At 46.2% G+C, this 21,778-nt stretch overlaps 1 protein-coding gene across 9 annotated transcripts in view; it reads left to right on the forward strand.

The window, feature by feature from the left end:
• COL11A2 (collagen type XI alpha 2 chain) overlaps positions 1-21,778 on the forward strand; it is a 95,168-nt gene that overhangs the window by 53,284 nt on the left and 20,106 nt on the right. For all 9 annotated transcript variants that reach the window (XM_042448153.1, XM_042448152.1, XM_042448155.1 and 6 more), the window contains 25 exons: positions 81-125; positions 220-273; positions 2,624-2,668; positions 3,053-3,106; positions 3,999-4,043; positions 5,334-5,387; positions 5,488-5,595; positions 5,716-5,769; positions 7,346-7,399; positions 7,586-7,630; positions 8,798-8,851; positions 10,937-10,981; positions 11,887-11,940; positions 12,065-12,118; positions 13,019-13,072; positions 13,515-13,622; positions 15,883-15,972; positions 16,831-16,884; positions 18,582-18,689; positions 19,528-19,635; positions 19,730-19,783; positions 19,913-19,966; positions 20,653-20,760; positions 20,884-20,937; positions 21,626-21,679. In XM_042448153.1, coding sequence (XP_042304087.1) covers positions 81-125; positions 220-273; positions 2,624-2,668; positions 3,053-3,106; positions 3,999-4,043; positions 5,334-5,387; positions 5,488-5,595; positions 5,716-5,769; positions 7,346-7,399; positions 7,586-7,630; positions 8,798-8,851; positions 10,937-10,981; positions 11,887-11,940; positions 12,065-12,118; positions 13,019-13,072; positions 13,515-13,622; positions 15,883-15,972; positions 16,831-16,884; positions 18,582-18,689; positions 19,528-19,635; positions 19,730-19,783; positions 19,913-19,966; positions 20,653-20,760; positions 20,884-20,937; positions 21,626-21,679 — 1,611 coding nt within the window. The remainder of the gene's footprint in view (positions 1-80; positions 126-219; positions 274-2,623; positions 2,669-3,052; positions 3,107-3,998; positions 4,044-5,333; positions 5,388-5,487; positions 5,596-5,715; positions 5,770-7,345; positions 7,400-7,585; positions 7,631-8,797; positions 8,852-10,936; positions 10,982-11,886; positions 11,941-12,064; positions 12,119-13,018; positions 13,073-13,514; positions 13,623-15,882; positions 15,973-16,830; positions 16,885-18,581; positions 18,690-19,527; positions 19,636-19,729; positions 19,784-19,912; positions 19,967-20,652; positions 20,761-20,883; positions 20,938-21,625; positions 21,680-21,778) is intronic.

Genomic DNA, 21,778 nt, shown 5'->3' on the forward strand with positions numbered 1-21,778 from the left:
ATTATTATTATTATTATTATTATTATTATTATTATTATTATTATTATTATTCTGTGCTTCACCCTATCTTCTCTTTTTAGGGTCTGTCCGGACCCCAAGGCGCCATGGGACCCCCTGGAGAGAAGGTGAGCAAAGCCGGGATCAACCACCCACCCACCCATTATTGGCACTAAACCACACAGTCTCACGCTCTGACTTGACCCTTTGTCTCTCCTCCAGGGTCCACAAGGGAAACCGGGTCTCCCTGGCATGCCTGGCTCTGATGGACCTCCGGTAAGTGCCAACCCCCTGCAGGAAATCTCAATCAGAGAATCCCCACTGACAGATGGCCATACAGCCTCTGCTTAAAGACCTCCAAAGAAGGAGGCTCCTACACAATCTCTGAGGAAGGAGTGTGTTCCACTGTCGAACAGCCCTTACTGTCACGAAGTTCTTCTAATGTTGAGCTGGAATCTCTTTTCCTGCAGTTTGCATCCATTGTTCCATGTCACATTCTCTGGAGCAGCAGAAAACAAGCTTGCTCCAGTGCAACTCTGTGGTCGACACTTGTAGAAGTTGATCATTGAATCACGCTGAAGGACCTTGTTCTCCACCAGCACAACTCTATGGGCAACGTCTGGCAGAGTTGCGCTGGAGGATCTAGAGATTCCTAGGGAGAACATATGAATCAAAATAACAAATAATCAAATCTGCTAAAGTTAAGGCTACAAATCTGGAGGGACAACTGTATAGAAAGATGCCCGTCAGATTTAGCCGGCAGACATTTCTGTTCTTTTTTCTGGAGGGCCTGCAGTTGGCACGAACGCTGTGCCGCCATGATGGATGCTTAATGTATCGCCATGCTGAGCAAGTGACAGTGCCAGGGCCTGCCGCTGTGATGTCATCAAAGCCTGCACCATGGCCCACTGCTGCTTGTGATGTCACAACGCCGCTGGGGGCCCCACAACATACTCCAACTCCCAGAATTCCATAGCCTTGAGCCAGGGCAGTTAAAGCCATGCCAAACCGGGTTATTTCTCCAGTGTGGATGCAGCCTTAGTTGCTGCAAACTGAGTTCAAAGTGCAGAGGGCAAAATCTTGCCCTTCCCAGGAGGCTCAGGCAAAAGCAAACTGCTGCAGCATCTCCTGGTTTAAGGGCACATCCTCACCAATACCTTTTGCACGCCTCCAAAGGGTCTGCATTTGGCCGGAGAGTCCCAGTTAATCTTCTGGAGTCCCACTTTCTGAGCTGCTTTTAAAATGGAGTTTTCACCTTCCTAGGAGTCTCCCAAAGAACCATTTCAAGCAGGAAGTGAGTGACTGCCGCTTACCTGGTTGCCATATTAAACAGGAAGTGCCCTTGTGCCATTTGCTCTGTAACTTTATTAAACAGGAAGTGGCCTTGTGCCCTTTGCTTTGTACTCAGTTACCATATTAAACAGGAAGTGAGCCACTTCCACTTTTTTGGTCGCCATTTTAAACAGGAAGTGACCTTGTGCTATTTGCCCTGTAACTTTATTAAACAGGAAGGGAGCTGCTGCCACTTAACCTGTCACCCTATTAAACAGGAAGTGACCTTGTGCCCTTTGTCCTGTTCTCAGTCACCATATTATACAGGAAGTGAACTACCTCCACTTACTGGGTCGCCATATCAAACAGGAAGTGACCTTGTGCCATTTGCTTTGCCCTGAGCAGGAAGTGAGCTGCTGCTATGGATTTAGTTAACTTTAAATAGGAAGTGAGGTATTAATATGCCCAGTAGAGTAGACCTGTTAAACAGGAAGTGTTGCTGCCATGTGTCTGGCAGCCATATTTAACAGGAAGTGAGGGGCTATTACATCCCCAATGGCCATATTGGACAGGAAATGAGGGGTATTTTATTCCTTGCAGCCATATGAAACAGGAAGTGAGGGTCTATTACATTCCTGGCAGCCATATTAAACAGGAAGTGAAGGGTATTTAATTCCTGAAAGCTATTTGAAACAGGAAGTGAGGGGCTATTACATTCCTGGTGGCCATATTGGACAGGAAGTGAGCTGCTGCCATGTTTTAAATAGGAAATGGGATCCTTTGCCCCCCCTCCCTCCATTTCTGTGGCCAGAGGCAACTAAAATAGTGGCTGTGGGCAACTAAGGTTGCTTAGTTCTGCCACATTATAGAAATAAAGCACTTTGACGCTGCTTTAACTGCCATGGCTCCATGCCATGGAATTCTGGGATCTCTGATTTTGTGAGACATTTAGCCTTCCTTGTCAGAGAGAGCTCTGGTGCCACAGCAAACTACAGATCCCAGGATTCCATAGCAAGGAGCCATGGATGTTGAAGTGGTGCTAAAAGCGCCTTTATTTCTGTCGTGTGGCAGCAGCCTAACGGTCCATCTGCACTGCAGAAATAATGCAGCTTGATACCGCTTAAAATGCTGTAATCCCGGGATTTGTAGTTTTGCAAGGACTGTAAAGGGCTTCCCTGCCAGTGCCTCCCCAAAACTACAAATCCCAGGGTATCTGCAGTACAGTACAAATGATGGGTTTTGTGGGGAAATTAGGGATTAATAATTAGGCTTCTTCTCTCCTTCCCTTTCTTATAGCAAATCAAATAAATATAATTTCTTGTGTTTTCTCTTATCTCCGAATCTTCTCCTTTAGGGCCACCCTGGGAAAGAAGGCCACCCGGGCACCAAAGGCAACCAGGTGAGTGGGAAAGCCGGAATTTAGACGTTGAATTTTAAACAAGGAGGATGAAACCATGAAAAGTGGATTGATGCTACTGTTAAAGGGCTGTATTTCACCCAGCAACCTATTTGTTTGCATTCTTCTTCTTTTTGTTGAGGTCGACTACCAGTAATTAAAAATTGATTTTGGAGACCAGTTTCCAGAATGGGAATGCACTGGCAATGGGGTAGACATGTTTCCTATGTGGGGGCAAGGATGCCCACTGGTTTTGTCTCCTCATCCAGGTGTGGTGGTGCTGCACCAGCTGAATTCCTGCATGCAGGAGGAAGATACAGTATTGCCAACTTCCTTGGGATTGTGCATTAATCCTTGTGTGCTTGTTTTTCCGGTTCTCTCTCCCAGGGCCCATCCGGTCCTCAAGGTCCGATTGGCTACCCAGGTCCCCGCGGTGCCAAGGTAGGCGTGCGATTGGTTGAAAGGGCTTGGCATGACTGGGGGACCTGAGAGGAATCACTAGGGAGTGCAGGAAGTGTGGATGGCGCCGGGTGACACATCAGAGGGGGATACACACCTGGTGGGGCTGAGGGGAGAGGGGTGGCTGGATGCTTGCAGATGGACGGCAGGTGCAACATTGCTGGTGGAGGGGGGCACCAAAATTTGAGGGCACCAAATACCCTCCAAATGTCGGCATCTGATCTTCATCATCAGCTTATTTCCACTGCATACCTCCAAATGTGTGGATTTGGCAGGGACAGTCTCAATCAATACTCTGCCTTCCCACTATTGCAGCTGCTTTTGAAATGTCCCAGTTTCGTCTTCGTCCTTTCCTCCTTCACCCACAAGTTTAATTCCACTACAACCCTCCAAATGTTTGGATTTGGCAGTGACTGTTCTAATTAATCCTCTGCCTTTCCACTATTGCAGCTGCTTTTGAAATGTCCCAGTTTTGCTTTCCTCCTTCTTTCTCCCTTCGTTGTCAGTTTACTTCTATTCCATATCCTCCAACTGTCTAGATTTGGCAGGGACAATCCCAGTTAATCCTCTGCCACCTCACTTTCTCAGCTGCTGTTAAAATGTCCCAGTTTCTCTTTCCTCTTCTTCCTTTCCCCTTTCGTCTTTAGCATTACTTCCATTCTATACCCTCCAAATGTCTGGATTTCACAGGGACAGTCCCAGCCAATTCTCTGCCTTCCCAATTTCTCAGCTCCTTTTGAAATGTCCTGGTTTCTCTCTCCTCCTCCTCTTGCTGTTCCCCATTTGTAGTCAGCTTATTTCAGTTGCTGCAAAGCCTCATCCTCACCATTCCAAATAATTGCTCCCATTTTTATTTCTCTCCCTCGCCTTTCAGGGAATGGATGGTATCCGCGGCTTGAAGGGACACAAGGGTGAGAAGGTAAGATTTCTGTGTCTTTGGCAATCAGACCGAACGCAAGGAAACCCATAAAACCAGGATTTGCTTTCAGGAAGGAAACAGTTCTTAACTTTTCTGGAGAACGGTAGTGTTGGATTCTCTGGATGGATAACCCATTTAATCTGGGGCCTACTGGACAACTGGAGGTTTCTTAGAGTGGAAACCTGCACTTTTCACTGGGAAATTCTTGGACTAGGATTCTGGGAGACCAGAGTTCGAATCCCTGCATAGCTGTGGAAAACAGACACTCATCCTCAGAGGAAGGTGGTGGCATCATACCTTCTCTGAAGAAACTTTGCCAGGAAAAAAGCTTAGCAGAGGGTTACCATATGGGAGAGCATGGTGTAGTGGTTTCAGTCTTGGACTGGGACTCTGGGAGAGCGAATCTCCATTTAGCCATGGAAACCCACTGGGGAAAGCACACTCTCCCTTATGGAAAGGTTTGAGCATTGGGCTAGGACTCTGGGAAAGCAGAGTTCAAATCTCCATTTAACCATGGAAACCACTGGAGAAAGCACACTCTCTCAGCCCTTATGGAAAGGTTTGAGCATTGGGCTAGGACTATGAGAGAGCAGAGTTCGAATCTCCACTCAACCATGGAAACCCACTGGAGAAAGCACACTCTCTCGGCCCTCATAGAAAGGTTTGAGCATTAGGCTAAGACTCTGGGAGAGCAGGGTTTGAGTCCCCGCTCAACCATGGAAACCCACTGGGTGACCTGGGGCAAGTCACACTATCTCAGCCTCAGAGGAAGGCCATGGCAAACTTCCTCAAAACAAATTCTGCCAAGAAAACCCCATGATAGAGTCTCCTATTACGATTGTCATACATTAGAAACAACATGAAGGCACACAACAACAAGAACAATACAGTTGACCCTGTACATTGGCGGATTTGAATTTTGTGAATTGGATTATTTGTGGTTTTGATTAATATGTCCTCTCTAGGAATCTCAGCTCTGCCAGAAGTTGACCATAGAGTTGCACTGGAGGACCTGGAGTTTCCTAGAGAAAACACTTCTCTAGGCATTTGTGGGCCCTCCAGCATGATCAACTTCTGACAGATACTGACCACAGAGTTACACTGGAGGACCTTGAAATTCCTAGAGAAGGCATTTCTTTGGTCAAAATAATAGTAGTTTTTTTATTTGTGGATTTCCCACATTCATGGGAGTCTTTCACCCCTAAACCCAACAAATGTGGAGGGACATTAGATTTGGTTCCAAGCGGAGGAGTCGCTCCCCTAATTCTTTCCTGTTTCTCTCTCTTGCAGGGAGAGGAAGGTTTCTCCGGCCAGAAGGGCGACTTTGGCGTGAAAGGGGACCGGGTAAGGACAACCCCCTTTGTACCCACGCCCCACTTTGCTTCTCTATGGGGTCTCCCTGCTGCCTGTTCTAACTCTCAACGTTCTTCCTCTCCACGCTCAGGGTGAAGTTGGCGTCCCGGGGTCCCGAGGCGAGGATGGTCCAGAGGGGCCCAAGGGCCGGACGGGGCCCCCAGGCGATCCAGGGCCCCTGGGCCTTGTAGGAGAGAAGGTGAGGATGGTGCCATGAGCAGCGTGGAGGAGCTGGAAAGACCAAATGCAGTGGCCCCCTTTGCGTGGTTTCCTCCTTGAGATGAAGTTTTAAAATACATTTATTTCTTCTTTTTTACAGGGCAAGCTGGGGGTGCCGGGTCTGCCTGGATATCCAGGGCGGCAGGGCCCCAAGGTCAGTATGGGACCCCAAATTCTGGCAGTGACCCTCTGCTCTCAATAGTGCCAGGGGATGTTATCACACGGCAGGCAAGCGTCTGTATCCTGTGAATAAATTGTCATTAAATTACGTGATGGTGGGATGGTTTTCAAACGATATCATGCAATGTTGCTGTTATACTGCAATTTTCCCATGAATGCAATGGCAAAATCGCGTCACTTTTCAAAATTCTGTGTGATTTTGCCGGTTTATTCTCAGGATAATAATGGCGGGATAATGGTGACGTCGTTTGAAAACAATCTTGTTATTGTGGGATATTCATGGATTTAATGATGATTTATTTACGGGATGCAGACGCTTGTGATAAAGTCCATGGGGTGAAAAAGTCAATTTTGCAGCTAGTGTGAAATTGCTTTCGCTACTGTCAGCAGGAAGAGGAATCAAGATGGAAGCTCCTCGGAGACATTTATATTGCCGTGTGTTATCCCACAGCTCTCCTGCAATACAGTACTTCATAGTACTTGATAGTTCATAGTTACTTGATAGTTATTTGATAGTTCGTAGTCCATTCAAGGTCTCACGCAGTATTATTGAGGAGCGTCACAATAGCATGTGCCATTCTCTATGAAACACATTTTAAATTATTTTAACAGTCAGGAAACTAGAAAATGCAAGTGGAGTAATTCCTCCACTACCCAAAAGTCAGTGAGTGGAAACTAGCTAACAAGGGGTCTTAATTCAGGAGCATAAGGAGAAATTAATTCCTGCGACAGACGTGGGACTGGCCAACGGGAAACTTTTAACTAAAAGCCCCAAAGGGCTAGTGATAGTTTGTCCTGCCGTTGCATTTTCTTGTGCAAAAGGGTCACTGCGCAGTATGGTTACGCGGTGGCCAGGCATAAAAATGAAATGAATAAGTAAATAAATAAATAAAGGGGTCACCACAACACTTGAAAGCATCTTCCAAAATGCATCCAGGGATTTTTCTTTTACTAACCGATTTCTATTTTGATGACCGAACTTATTATTTTTAACATGTTGGGGGTTGCAGATGAGCTAGTCATATCTACTTTCTGGATTTTATTTCTGTTTGCTGTTAGCATTTGCTCCGTAAGGGATTTTTGGGGTGGCTGCAACTGACAGCAGGATCATCTAGAGCAGAAACTCCTCCTTTCCCAGGATGCATCTACACTCTAGAAATAATACAATTTGATAGCACTATAACAGAAATGCTGGGATCTGTAGTTTTGTGAGCTACCAGCTCTCTTTGGCAGAGAAGGCTTAAGGACTTTGCAAAACTACAAATCCCAGGATTTCATAGGACAGAGCTGCAGCGCTTAACGTGGTCCCAAACTGGATTATTTCTAGGTTGCGTAGATGCATTCCCAGGTGAAAGCTTTTGCACGGAGGCATTTCTTTTGCCAGGTTCTTTGTGACCTGTGTTTGCAAAAGGTTTGTTTAGAGATTTTAATGCATGTTTTAAAATTTGCTGTGCAGTACCTAGAGTCCCTATCTTTGGGAAAAGGCAGGATATAAGTAGATAAAATAATAACGAAGAAATAATTGCCATTTCCTTTCCTTTCTTCCATAGGGCTTGCAGGGATTCCCAGGTTTTCCTGGAACAAATGGCGAGAAGGGGGGCAGGGTAAGTAGCCCTTCTCCTCAAATAGCACCCCCCCTTTTTTCTTCCACTTTTTTGGGGGGCACCTCATGACACTTAAATGGGGACAAATGAATCAGTAGGAAGTGTGGCTGGGAAGGAAGAAGGGGGGACACTTTCACAATTTGGCTCCTGACCCCGCTTTTCTCCCATTCTTGTTTTTTTCTGCAGGGCATTTCCGGGAAGTTGGGGCCCCGAGGCGAGCGAGGACCCACGGTGAGTAATGGGGTACAGGGAGAAGAAAAGACCCCAAATCCTTGGATGGAGACCCTGTAGTAGCAGCAACTGGGGAAGGTGGCTGCTGGAGCAAAAGTTCCCCCAGAGCCTTGTTATTCCTAGGGTGATCAAGCGTCCTCCTAACCACAAAGGAGGACAAGGCACTGCAAAATGTAGGGCCTTCAAGAAAAACAGAGGGTGTTAAGAAACTGGAGCCGTGTGTCCAAAGGAGGGCAACTAAAATGGTGGAAGGTCTGGAAACCATGAAACTCTATAAGGAGATACTTAAGGTTAAGAGGTGATATGACAGCCCTGTTTAAATATTTGAAGGGATGTCATATTGAGGAGGCTTGTTCTCTGCTTCTCCAGAGAATAGGACACAATGGAACATGGGATGAAAACTACAGGAAAAGAGATTTCGTCTAAATATTAGGAGGAACCTCCTGAGAGTAAGGAGTTTATCACAGGGGGGGGGGGGGGGGGGTTGGAAGTTTAAACAGAGTTTATCTCATGAAAATCACACAATACTATTAAAACACAATTATGATTTTCACACACAGCGTGATAAAAAAGTTGTTATCCCGGGAATAACCAGGCAATAAAGACCAAGAAATAATTCATGGGACTTTCCCCGTGAATGATTTGTTACTATTTATTACCTGGTTATTTCTGGGATAATGGCACTTTAATTGGTTTTGATTGCGACGTCGTGTGAAAACCACTAAGCACGATTTTCACGGGATAAACACTGTTTACACCTCCAATTGTCCCTGTGTGATAAACTCCTAAGAGCTGTTTGACATTAGAAGACACTCCCTCAGAGTTTGGAGGACTATCCTTCTTTGGAGGTCTTTAAACAGAGGCTGGATAACCATCTGTCAAGAATGTTTTGATTGAGAGTTCCTGCATGGCAGAAGAAGGGGCTTGGATTGGATGGCCCTTGGGGTCTCTTCCATGATTCTGTGAGGAATCATTGCAAAACAAAAGCTCAATCCCTCATATTATAAATGAATTCATGTTTTTTAGTCATGCTCTGCGCAGATGACATTTTGGACTTCTTAGATGAAAGGTAGAAATGGAGGATATGTCTTGAAAAAGGAGGACTGGGGGTCACCCTGGATATTCATCCTTTCTTCTTCTTTTAATTCTTCCTTGTCTTTCTTCCAGGGCCCCAGAGGCCAGCGAGGGCCACGCGGAGCCACAGGGAAGTCTGGAGCAAAGGTGGGTGATGTGTGGTGGTGCGTATGTGTGATCCTAGGAGGATGGAAATGCCAGTTGGACTTTAGGGGTTTTGCAGGTTTGGGGGCTTCTCCATCCTCTCAGGGTCAGGCAGGGTCTCCACGCCCCATTTTCCCCATCAATCAGTGATCTATCAATTGATCGATCGATTGATTGGTGTCTCTCTGTGTGTGTGTGTAAGAAATGTGCACCAGAGAAGTAACTCTCCAGCAGGTAGGAAGAAAAAAGAGAGAATCCTGTTGGTTTCTGATTATTATTTTCTCATTTAATTTAATTTATTTTTATTTAAAATTCAACCGCGTTGGTTTCAGGTGGGTTTTTTTTTAAGTGCTTGTGAAATAGAACCATAACCTTTGCTGCATTTGGAAGAACCCAAAAGGCACCATATAACTCTCAGTAAAAGGATGTACAATAATATCCAAATTCCACAAAACAGCGATACCTTTATTGGGACAACCAAAATGCACAAAATATATGCTGCAAACTTTGGAAGCTTTACCAGCTTCTTCATCGGGCAAAAGGTGTTAAAAACCAAAAAGGATTGTGTGTGCGTGTCTTTGTTCATTCATCTAAACAAAATCATTGTTGTCGTTTTTATTGTTGTTGTTGTTGTTGTTGTTGTACCTTTGTGTCCTCCTGCCTTTCCTTCCAAAACTTGATCTCTGGGAAATGTACAAATTGAAGCCAACCCACGGTTACAAAAAAATTAATGTGGAAAGGAAATCAAAGCTAGCATTACCATTTTTTAAAAATTAAAATGTGCCATTAAATTCTAATATCACTCAAGGAATCAAGTCTACAGAAACTCAGGCTACAACCTCTTTAGCAAAACAAGTGTTTAAAGCAGGGGTAGGCAACCTTTTTGACCCAGGGGCCGCGTTGCTGTCCCTCAGCCAAAAAATAAATAATTAAATAATTTTTAAATAAATAAATAAATAAATAAACCGGGACAAATGTAGGATAAAATTTTCAAATGGATGACACTTTTTTTAAAAAAATGGAGGACATGCAAAAAAATTTGCTGATTTTAAAAAAAATGTTAATACAAATGCATGTTTCAGAGGCTTCTATAGACAATTGCCCCCCTTGCCCACCGCTTGCCCCCCTTGCCCGCCTTCTCCTGATAGGCCAAAGGCCTCACGCTCTCACGCGAGAGGCCAAAGGCTCTGGCGGCAATCGGTGGCAGGACCGGGCTGGGGCCAGTCCCAAGGCCTTGCCGGGCCGCAGGTTGCCTACCCCTGGTTTAAAGTGACACAAGATCCCTTTGCAAACTGAAATTCCTCGGGTTTAAGGAATTTTGTCTACGAAAGCTCAGGCTAGAACTTATTTTGCAAAGCAAGGTCCAAAATACACCACAGAAATAATCCAGTTTGAGACTGCTTTAACTGCCCTGGATCAGTCCTAGGGAATTCTGGGAACTGTAGTTTTGTGGAACTTTTAACCTTCTCTGTTAGAGGGAGCTCTGGTGCCACAACAAACTACAATTCCCAGGATTCCTTGACTTCTCAGACTGGAAAACCCACTGGCTGATCTCAAGGGCAGTCGCACTCTCTCAGCCTCAGAGGAAAGCAATGGGAAACCATTGTAATTTTTTAATTGTATTTTTTTTAAATTGTAAGTTGCTTTGAGATCCAACTTTGGAGTGAAAAAGCAAGATATAAATATAACAACAACAACCTCCCCAGAAAAAAAGCTAGCCAAGAAAACTCCAAATTGGGTCTCTTCAAGTTGGAAATGACTTCAACAGCAGCAGCAAAAACAAGAACAACAGAATAAAGAGGTTGCTTGTGTCTGTAGCTTCCTGTCACAAAGCTGTTATTTCAGAGGTAGACTGCTCCTAAGCATGGAGGGTCCATTTGGACTTGAGAGAAGGGCAAAATAAAATTAGGGAAGGAAGGTTTTTGGGTTTTTTGCAAGATCTGGGACTTGAGATGACACAGAAGATGGAAAGTTTCCAGGGAGGTATTGATGCCCCCCCAAAATGTTGTGTGTTTGTACAGGTACACAATCACACACGCTAATAATGACTTCCTAAATAATGGTGTTCCCTTTTTGCTGCCCATCCAGGGGACCTCTGGGAGCGAAGGACCGGCCGGACCCCCAGGAGAACGGGTGAGTGGCCACGCGGGACTCCCCTGCAAATAACAAGACAAGATGATGATGATGATGATGATGATGATGATGGTTGTGGTTGTGGTTGTGGTTGTGGTGGTTGCAATTAGGCTGGAAATTGCACCTGGAAGAGAAGTAATTTGCAGTTTGGGAGGGGGTTGTGATGGGAAGGAAATTGGCTGCCCCAATTTCTGGCAGTCCAGAGAGACCTATCAAGATAAAGAAGGAGGGAGGAAGGACGGACGGACGGACGGCTATTTCAGATTGAATCTCCCTCTTCCAGAATTCTGAAATATTCCGAAATGTTCCGGAATTGCCACCAAGGGCCAAGGTTGGGAGGATGTTCAGCGTACAGACATTTTGTTTCATGCACAAAATTTATTAATTATAATTTGGTAGGAGTTGAGTCTCCCTTGTCTGCTAATCTGAGACCCAAAACATTCCCAAATTGTCCTCGTGGGCGGCTGAGGCAGAGTGACCCCTTTGCTTTCCTACTGTTCAGCATACACAAACTTATGGTTTCATTCACAAAATTGTTTTTAAAAGATTGTGTATAAAATTACTTTCAAGGTAAATGTATAGGTTATATATGACACATACATTAATATCATGCTTAGACTTGGGTCCCATATCCAAGAAAACCCATGATGCACTTGCACGTGTTCCAAAATCTGAAACATTTCTGGTCCCAAAGATGCACCCCTAAATCCTGCAGTGCCCTGGCTGTTTGGTGTGTCTGCCGGCATTCACACTCGCCACCCCAGCCCCAGTGCAACCGCTTGGTGCAAAGGAGGTTTTGCCTCACTCCCATCATCCTTGTGGCAGGGATGTGAGGGGTCTGGGGTTCTGTTCGCTTCTCCTAAGCACCCTGAATCTCACAAATCTCCATTTCTCTCTCCTCTTAGGGTCTACCTGGATCCCAAGGACCGAACGGTTTCCCCGGACCCAAAGGACCCCCGGTGGGTAACTCTTCCGGACCCTCTTGCCTTGACCCCTGGATGCACAGGGGCCTCAGACACCAATATCTGCCCCTCTTCCCTCCCTCCAGACCACCGACTCATTTCCGTTTGTCCCCCTCCGCAGGGTCCCTCCGGGAAAGACGGCATCCCCGGACACCCCGGGCAGCGAGGAGAAGTGGTGAGTGGGGCTCCGGGTCATAGAGTCCCCAGACCCTAGAAAAGCAGGAGGACCCCCAGGGGTCACCCAGTTGGCCCTCTTCTTCCACGCACAACAAAATCACCCCCAAAAGATAGTCCACTATCTAGTCAGAATTGAAGAGTCCTCAGTACTATTTTTATAAAATAATATCAATTTTTATTAAACACAAATAACACAACAACAAATGCAGTCTCTGTGTGTGTGTGTGTGTGTGTGTGTGCAAACATTAGTATTAAATATTATTTATTATATAATGTATAATTTATTATTTATAATATTAATGATATTATAATAATATAATACTATTGGAATTCCAGATACATATGTCATAACATATAGCATTTATCTCACAACAACAACAGCAATAGTTTTTGTTGTTGTTATTGTTTTTATCTTGTAAGCCACCTTGGTTCCCTTTCTGGGAGAAAGGCAGCATAGAAGTTAAGTAAATAAATTTATTATTATTATTATTATTATTATTATTATTACCACCCATCTCTCCCCATGAAGGATCAATATTGAGATTACTAGAAGTATTTCTGTTTAATATATTTCTAAAAATTGTTTTAGCTTCTCAGTGGAAATAAGTGAGAAAATCAGTAGAGCCCAACATGCCAGTCAGTGTTTAAAGGTTTAGATTCTAGAATGGTAACTGTTTAGTAAGATTGTTATACAAGGTATTATTGTTTGTTATTGTTTTATAATATAATATGTATATTATTACATTAGATGTGTGTGTGTAGAATAGATATAGTCCACTATATTAATTCTATCATATAAAAGACTTTATCTCTGTGCTGGCCCTGAGAAGTTATTATTGGAATTCTTCAATGATTGCAATGATCTCAATTGGCCTCTTGTTCCTCCTTCTCCCCAAAGGGTTTCCAAGGCAAGACGGGACCCCCAGGAGGCCCAGGCGTGGTGGGACCCCCGGTGAGTAAAGAGAGACTCCGAGGGAAACCCCTCTCTTTGACACTTGGTGTGCGTGGAGGTCTCCAACCTTGGGGGCTAATTTGAGGAAGGGTCTTCAAAGGGCCCCTCCCTCTGAAACCCTCTCCTGAAATTAACCTCTGAGGTCAGAGGACCCCCAGGTGCATCTGAGACGCATGCGCCTGCCATTCCAATCATGAATGTGCCGTTGGAGTGCTGTATCCACATGCTTGCCATCCACAGATCTGAGCATCTACAGATGGCAATCCGCATTGTCCCAAATGGCTGCCCATGCACACCTCGTGCCGCCATTAAGGAGAACAGGTCTTGAGATCTTGTGCTTTTTAGTATCCATAGGGTGGGGGTCCGGATCCCCAGCAAATACAGAGGTCCAACTGCAGATGGATTTTCTTACTCCTGTTCTTACTCCTCCTCTTCATGACAGGGTCCGGCAGGAGAAACGGGGCAGATGGGCGAGAGGGGCCACGCGGGACCCCCGGGACCCCCAGGGGAGCAAGGCCTACCGGGCCCAGCCGGAAAAGAAGGGACGAAGGTAAGCAGGGCTGTGCGGCGCAACACGCGGAGGAGCCCTTTCCTTTTAGACTGCAGTTACCACAAATAAATGGTACACTTTTGGTCTCGATTTGAAGTGCCAGCAATACAGACAAAAGAGTTTGGGAGCCCGATATTTGAGGGGGTGACTCTCCCCCTGTCTCCATGCCCCAGGGACCTCATTCACATGTCTTTCTCACTCACACATTGAGGGTTTGTTATTCACACCAGTGAACCGCATCTTTCCGGGAACCGCGTCTTTGTGAGTTTGTTTATGCACATGTTTAGGCACCTTCCTTTGTCACCGCATCTCGCACCAAGAGCGGGATTAGGAACCCCTTTTCTCTCTCTTCTTTCTCCTCTCTCTTTCCTCTTTTCTCCCCAGCGGCGGCTGTTATGCTGGGGAAGGGGCGGCGCTTTCTTGACTGTGTGCGCAGTCGATGATGTGAATGCATTCAGAACCCGTTAAAGCAACAGTTCTCAACCTGTAGATTGCAACCCCTTTGGGGTTCAGATGACCCTTTCACAGGGGTTGCCTAAGACCCAAAGTTGGCGCCATAATCTTTGATACCGTAGTGCAGCGGTTCTCAACCTGTGAGTTGCAGCATTAGGAAGGCTGAGAACCACTGCGTCAAAGGCATGGAGACTTTTATCCTGGGTCTCTTTGGGTTTATGCGCCTTGTTGTTCCCACAGCCAGCGATGCAAATCTTTTGTAAAAATTTGGGGGAAAGCCCAATATTGATTATCCCGGGTTAAGTGGGTTTTTTGGCAGTCAACCCCAACTTAATCGAGTGCATTTGGGATGTGTGTGAACAACAAAGATTCATCCCGAACTCATCCTGGATTATTTTCATTGTGCGAATAACCCTCTAGTTTCCTGCAAAAAAAAAACATTATTTTTATTTTCAGGGACAAATACTTTGGCACAGAAAAAGGACCACCTCCGGGGGCACATGATTTTGTGTGTGTGCAGGGTTGTGTGTTGTAACAGCCAGGAATTCTGGGAGCTGAAGCCCTAAACATCTGGAGGATCAAAATTTGGGAACCGCTGTTGCAGCACTTTTGGGACTAACTAAGCAAAGGAAGCTGTAGCTTTTGTAGACTTGGGTCTGCTTCCCCCATGACTCTAATGCCTCTGAAGAAGCAGACCGAGGGTGCATCTACACTGTAGAAATAATGCAGCTTGACACCACTTTAAGCGCCGTGGATCCATCCTATTGGAATCCTGGGATTTGCAGTTTTGCAGGGTCTTTATCCTTCTCTGCCGAGGAATGCTTCTGCATCACAAAACTGCAGATCCCAGGATTTCTGTAGGATGGAGCCAGTGAAAGCAGTATCAAACTGCATTATTTCTACAGTGTAGATGCACCCAGGGAAGACTAAAAAGACCTTGCAAAACTACAAATCCCAGGGTTCCATGAGGATGCAGATTAGCACACAAAGCAGTGTTCAAACTGCATTATTTCTACAATATAGATGCATCCCTAGATCTACAAATGATACAACCCCCCCCCCCCCCGTTCCGTACCATTCAAGAGCCCTTTGCCTGCTTTCCTTCTTAAAATCCAAGTTTCGTGAGGCTCTGCCCCTTGCCCTCTGGCTCCTGCTGCCCCTCATCTGCCCACATCACTTCCTCTTATTAAAAAGCCCCTTCCTGGGCCTAAAATGGGGCAAATTCGGGGAGAAAAATGTTGCCTGCACCTCCTAGCAGGCATTTCGGTATATTCGGAAGCAATGTCCTGTACCCCTTTCAAGGTCCACATGTGGCCCATGGGCCATGCTCCCATCAGCCTGTCCCAGCCAAAAGCAAGGAATGCTAGGAACTGCAATCCAAAAGCCCCTAGAAGGCCGGAACATTCCCAGCCACAGTTTGCATCCAAGACTGGATTCACTAGCGAAGAACAAAGCAGAACGTATGATGGGAAAATGTTGGTTCTATTACTATACAGCCTAGGATCACCTTAGCTTTTTGTGCTGCTGCATCACAGTGCTGGCTCATGATGGTCCAGAACCCTGACTTTTTGAAGCTTGGTAGAGTTTCTCCCCTTTTCTTTTTTGGGGAGAAATGATAATAATAATAACAATAAATGTTTCCTTCAGCTGGTGGGATGCCAATAGCTTCCTTTCCTCTCTTCCTTTGCTTTGTCGCTGCTATGCATTTTCTAGGAACTTGCACTCAAGACGGAGGATTTCGCTGCACACTAGGGTTTCTTGCAAAGCATCTTTGGGGACACAACCTTCTTTTTCTCATTCATTTCAGGGTGACCCTGGGCTTCCTGGAGGCCCCGGGAAGGACGGCCCGGCCGGACTGCGAGGTTTCCCCGGAGAACGAGGCCTCCCCGGCACGCCGGTATGTAGGTTTTTGCGCCGTACGTGGCATTTACATCCCTCCGGAGAGGAGGACGGGTTCTGGAAATGTTCCTGCATGTAGAAGGAAACAAGTTGGGTAGCCGCAAAAAGTTATTTTCTGGGGAGGAAATGGAATTCTGGATAAAAATTCTGGAGAAGAACAAAGAACCTGAAAAGTTAATCAGGTGCAGAGCAGATTAATTAGTTAAACTGAGATGAAACGAAGACAATTAAAGGAAGCCCTTTGGTATTTTTTTGGGTGGGTGCGTTGCTTATATATGTTAATATTAACATATATTAATATTAATGCAAAATGGAGCTATATAAATAGATTTTTATTTATATAGATTCATAGGGTACATGGTGCTTTATGACAGGATTTAGAACTCAATAATATAAAATACTATAGTACTAAATAATAGAATACATTACTAAAATACTAAAAATGCAGTAATAAACTACAGTGCAAAAAAAAAGGCTAAGACACAAATACAAACTACAGAATAAAACAGATAATGTTTGCATCGCTCTCCCTTTTTAAAATATATATTATTAAAAGAGGTGGCTTCAAATCAGCATAAATCATTAATATTAACAGTCCCTCTTCACAGTTTAATAAACAATTCTGTATTTGTGAAAATGTTATTATATTTATATTCTATTTATATTATTTAAAAATCTATTACTATATAAATAACTTTACAATATGGCATTATACAGCCTAACAGTTCTTCTTGTACAGTTGTATAGTTGCTGCTCTCGTTTCCCAACAAAAATGTGTGATTAAAACCGAATTAAGCCGTCTCTTTTTCTCCCTGCATTTGGGGGCTATTGACTGACCCTTCTTCTCTTTTCTCAGGGGGGTCCAGGACTGAAAGGCAATGAAGGGCCACCCGGACCCCCAGGACCCGCTGTGAGTATTGTATCCGGATCCCCTTTTTGACAGACATATGACATATACCGTGTTTTACTAGGATTCCGACTTGTGGCAACCCTAAGGCAATCCTATAATGGGGTTTTCTTGGCAAGATTTGTTCAGAGGGGGTTTGCCTTGGCCTACCTCTGAGGCTGAGAGAGTGTGACTTGCCCAGGGTCACTCATGGGTTTACATGGCTGAGCCAGGATTTGAACCCAGGTCTCCAGCGTCATAGACCAGTGCTCAAACCACTACTTTACCAAATCCATGACTTTAAATTGCTCCTTTTATTTGTCCATTGTGCTGAAATTTAGGGGGGAAACATCTTTCCACATTTGCATTGTATCCTTGAGCAGAGCCCATTGCTGAACGCGTTTGCCATCCTTTTCTCCTCCAAGAAACAAACCTGCCCCGAGCTCTGGGTGCGAGTCTTGCCTGCTGCCGGAAAAAAATAACTTTAGAAGGATCCATCCTATTCCCCATATTTGCAGCGAGGACAGGCTGCAAAAGAGACACATTTCTTGAAGGGGAACAGCAAACGCGGTGCTACTCCATGGGCTTCTTAGTCGTCTCCTACTGCGCAGACGACATTTTGGAATTCTTCCTTGATAGAAAGTGGAAAATGAGGAGCTATGGTCACCCTGCAGAAAGGGCCATATAGTTGACCACCTTCCCAAAGGGGTGGCCATGATCCAGCAACAATAGTAATAATAGTTGTTGTTGTTGTTGTTGTTGTTGTTGTTATTATTATTATTATTTTGGAGTTCCTCCTGAACCTGGACCATTGAGAGACTCATCCTCCTGGAATATGTTCTCCATTTCTCTCTTCACTCCCAAAATAGTAATAGTAGTAGTAGTAGTAATAATAATACATTTCTTAGAAGCCTCTCCCAGTGGATCGAGGTGGTGAACAACAACAAATCAGCAAAATTAAAAACACATTCATTGAACCATGCAGTGCTTTAAGGGGAGCAATAAGACATACATGTTTTGAAACAATCCCCATTTAACATTCATCATCTAATTTCCCAATGTAACGGCTTAAGGAAACCCTTGGGCTGGGCTGGCATCCTGGTCAGCAGCCTTCCCCGAATCTAGCAGCCTCTTGCACTACAAAGCCCACCCTCCCAGGCTGGCTGAGGATGATGGGAGTTATAGTTCAAGGAGGCTGGATGGCCATCTGTCAGGGATGCTTTGATTGTGATTTCCTGCATGGCAGAATGGGGTTGGACTGGATGGCCCTAGTGGTCTCTTCCAACTCTACGATTCTATGATTCTATGATTCTATGAGCCTCCGGTTGAGGAGATAAACCAGATGGCAGGGCAGACCTTTCCTCTTTCCTTTGCTCAAGGTGTCCCCCGCTTCTAAATCTTCAGATGCATATTTAAAAGCAGCCACAACACCCGAAACTATTAAGAGACCCATCGTCCTGGAATACGTTCTGCATTTCTCTCCCCCAAATAATAATGATTTGTTGATTGCAGGGCCATTTCTTGATGCAATATTACCAATACTTTTCATGCGCCCTCCTCCTCCTAACCCAGTCCCTGGGGTTGGTGAGGGCCTGCTCCAAGTGTTGCACATCCCACAGTGTGGTGGTACTCCCCCCGGGGGAGACCCTGGACCCCAAGCCCAGTTCCTTCTTTGCCCCCCAAAATGAGACTCAAATGCCCCTCTTTCCTTTCTTTTCCAGGGATCTCCAGGAGAGAGAGGGGGCCCTGGCTCAGGAGGTCCTGTTGGGGCCCCAGGACGGCCAGGACCCCAAGGACCCCCCGGGTCGGCCGGGGAGAAGGGGGTGCCGGTGAGTACGGGAGACGATGGGTGGGTGGGTTCCACGGGGGGCAGACATCCAGCCAGACATACTGCCCTGTTCGGGGGCCAAAAGCTACCTATGGTATCTATCTTTCTGTCTGTCAATCTACTTGTGTATCCATCAATCTATCTGTGTCCATCTAATCATTTCTGTGTGTGTCTTCTGTCCATCTGTCAGCCTATCTATCTATCTATCTATCTATCTATTCATCCATCCATTACCTGCCTGTCTGCCTATCTGCTCTGTCTGTCTGTCTGTCTATCATCTATCCCATCTATGTGTTTACAGAACTATATAAATATATCATCATCATCATCATCATCTATTCCATCCGTCCGTCCAATCATCCATCTCTCTCTCTCTCTGTATATATATCCATGCATCCCTCCATCCATATATCTACTAATGATCTGTCTCTGTCTGTCTGCCTTCCTTTAGGGGTACATCACTGATCTCTAGGTCTGCAGAAATGATCCAGTTTGACACTGCTTTAACCTCCATGGCTCAGTGCTATGGAATTTCGGGATTTGTAGTTTCGTGAGCTATTTAGCCTCTTCTGTGGGAGAGCTCTGATGCCACAACTAACCACAAATCCTAGGAATTCCATCACATGGAGCCATGGCAGTAAAGTAGTGCCAAACTGCATTGATTCTGCAGTGCAGATCAGACCTAGGAGATTTGTGTTGTGTGTGTGTGTGAGCTGTTGCTTGCCCATGAATCCCGCAGAACCTCCACCAAAAAGTCTCTGGGGGTGTCAGTGGGAAATTGGACTCAGTCAGCTGACCCCTCACCCTCCGTGTCCCCCTCTTTTTCTTCCCCCAACCAGGGCGAAAAGGGTCCCATGGGTCCCGCTGGCCGCGATGGCGTCCAAGGCCCTGTCGGCCTGCCTGGCCCTGCTGGACCCCCAGGAGGCCCCGGAGAAGACGGCGACAAGGTAAGACCCCAAAGCGGAGCCCCTGTCCCCCCTGCCCACCCCTCTGACCTCCGGGCTCTGAGACCCCCATTGACTTGGTCTCTTTTCCCCACAGGGTGAAATCGGGGACCCAGGACAGAAGGGCCCCAAAGGCGGCAAAGGGGAACATGTGAGTAGCAACCAGCCCCCCAAAATCCCCCCAAATTGAGGGGGGATATTGAGAGAGAAGGGAGGGGTGTGGTCTTCCTTCGCCCCATGTCCCCCCCATACTTCTCATAACAATATCTCTCCATTTTAGGGTCCTCCCGGGCCACCAGGCCCCCTTGGATCCCTCGGTCAACCTGGAGCTGCTGTGAGTAACTGGGCAAATAGGGGGCAATGGGGTGGGTTCATGGGAGGGAAGAATCCCCCCCATTGGACACTGAACCTCCTGATTTTGGATACAAACATTGACCCAAAATTTCACCCAGATGCATCCGGGGGATGAATTGTGTGTTCAGTGTTTTTGGGGAGTTGTGGGGGTGAAGCACCCAGAATTTTTCTCCTGCTGATTTCAGTTGCAACCCCCCCCCCCCAGGCTGAAACTTTTTGGAGGGCTTTTGGGAGGATTCATCAGCGCCCAAAATGGAGAGCAATTTGGGATGTCCAGATTTAGTAGCCAGTACTCAGTTTTGGGGGTCTGGGAGTGGGTTTATTGGGGCTAAAGACATTCATCTGCTCCTGGGGCCTCTCTTGTGTGACTGGTTTTTCCCCTCCTTGCTCAGTTCGGCCTCCAAACAGTTTTCCCAAAACGAGTGCGAATGCTGCAGCAAAGAAGGCTTTTTTTGGCCAAGGGGGGGGGGGATTCGTCATCGCCCAAAACACAGAGCTACAAAGTCAGTCCCATTTGGGAGGTCCAGATTTTTAGGCCAGTTCTCAAAGGGTTTGGCAGGGGGGCTTGGAGGGCCAGTTTTCTGGGGGGGATCTGGAAGTGGGTTTGGGCAGATTAGAAGCACTCCTGGAGGCCTCTCTTGCGTGACTGATGTTCGTTCCTTTTAGGGTGCCGATGGAGAGCCCGGAGCGAGGGGACCCCAGGGACACTTTGGGGCGAAAGGGGACGAGGGGACGCGGGGATTCAATGGCTCCCCAGGACCCATTGGCCTGCAGGTGAGTAAAGCCCTCCTTCTTCCTCCCATTGGATGAAGATCGTGATCTTCATCTTCCTCCCAATCTTTACCTGACAGGTAAGCTCACCTGACATTGGCCACCTTTCTCTCCTTTTTCGGACAGGGGATGCCCGGACCAGCTGGGGAGAAGGGGGAAACCGGAGACGTGGGGCCCTTGGTGAGTGACCCTCTGTCCCTTTTGATGGAAATTATTATGTATTATTATAGTCAGCCCTCCAGATTGGTGGCTTTGACTCTGATTGATAGGGTCTGTCTAGGAATCTCTAGGTCCTCCAGCACAACTCTGCCAAAGGTAGACTATAGCATTGCACTGGAGGACTTGGAGATTCCTAGAGAAAACACTTCTCTAGGCATTTATAAGTCATCCACCTGATTCTATGGCCAGCTTTTGGCAGATGTTGTCCATAGAGTTGCACTGGAGGACCTGGAGATTCCTAGGGAAGTGTTCTTGCAGGTAAAAAGAAGAGTAGGATTTATTTATTGGTGGTTTTTCCACTTTCATGGGAGACCTGTGCCCCGAACCCCAGCGACTATGGAGGACCAACTGTATTGTTATATTTATTCATACCTCGCTTTTGCCCCAAAATTGGGATACAAAGCAACATACAGATTAAAACAGAATTAGAATACAAATGGTTGCTTGAAACGGAGGTTGGGTGGGCGTCTCTCAGGAGCGCTTTAGCTGAGGATCCCTACCCTGGACCAAGGGGACTAGATAACCTTTGGGGAGTCTCTTTGGAGGTCCCTTCCAAACCATCATCCCTGATAGCTCAGCCTTGGTAATAGGAGCAACGAGAGAACCTGGGATGGACAGATCCTAATGCATAGATTTTCTCCCCACGCAGGGACCGCCAGGACCCCCTGGACCGCGAGGCCCAGCTGGACCCTCCGGAGCAAATGTGAGTGTGAAACACCCTTTTCGTGTCAACCCTTGGACCCCTAACCTCCAAGGGTCCCCCCATCCATCCCACTCCGCCATCACCACCTTATTTCTGGGG

This window comes from Sceloporus undulatus, chromosome 2 (genome assembly GCF_019175285.1).
Source record: "Sceloporus undulatus isolate JIND9_A2432 ecotype Alabama chromosome 2, SceUnd_v1.1, whole genome shotgun sequence".
Taxonomy (NCBI): Eukaryota; Metazoa; Chordata; class Lepidosauria; order Squamata; family Phrynosomatidae; genus Sceloporus; species Sceloporus undulatus.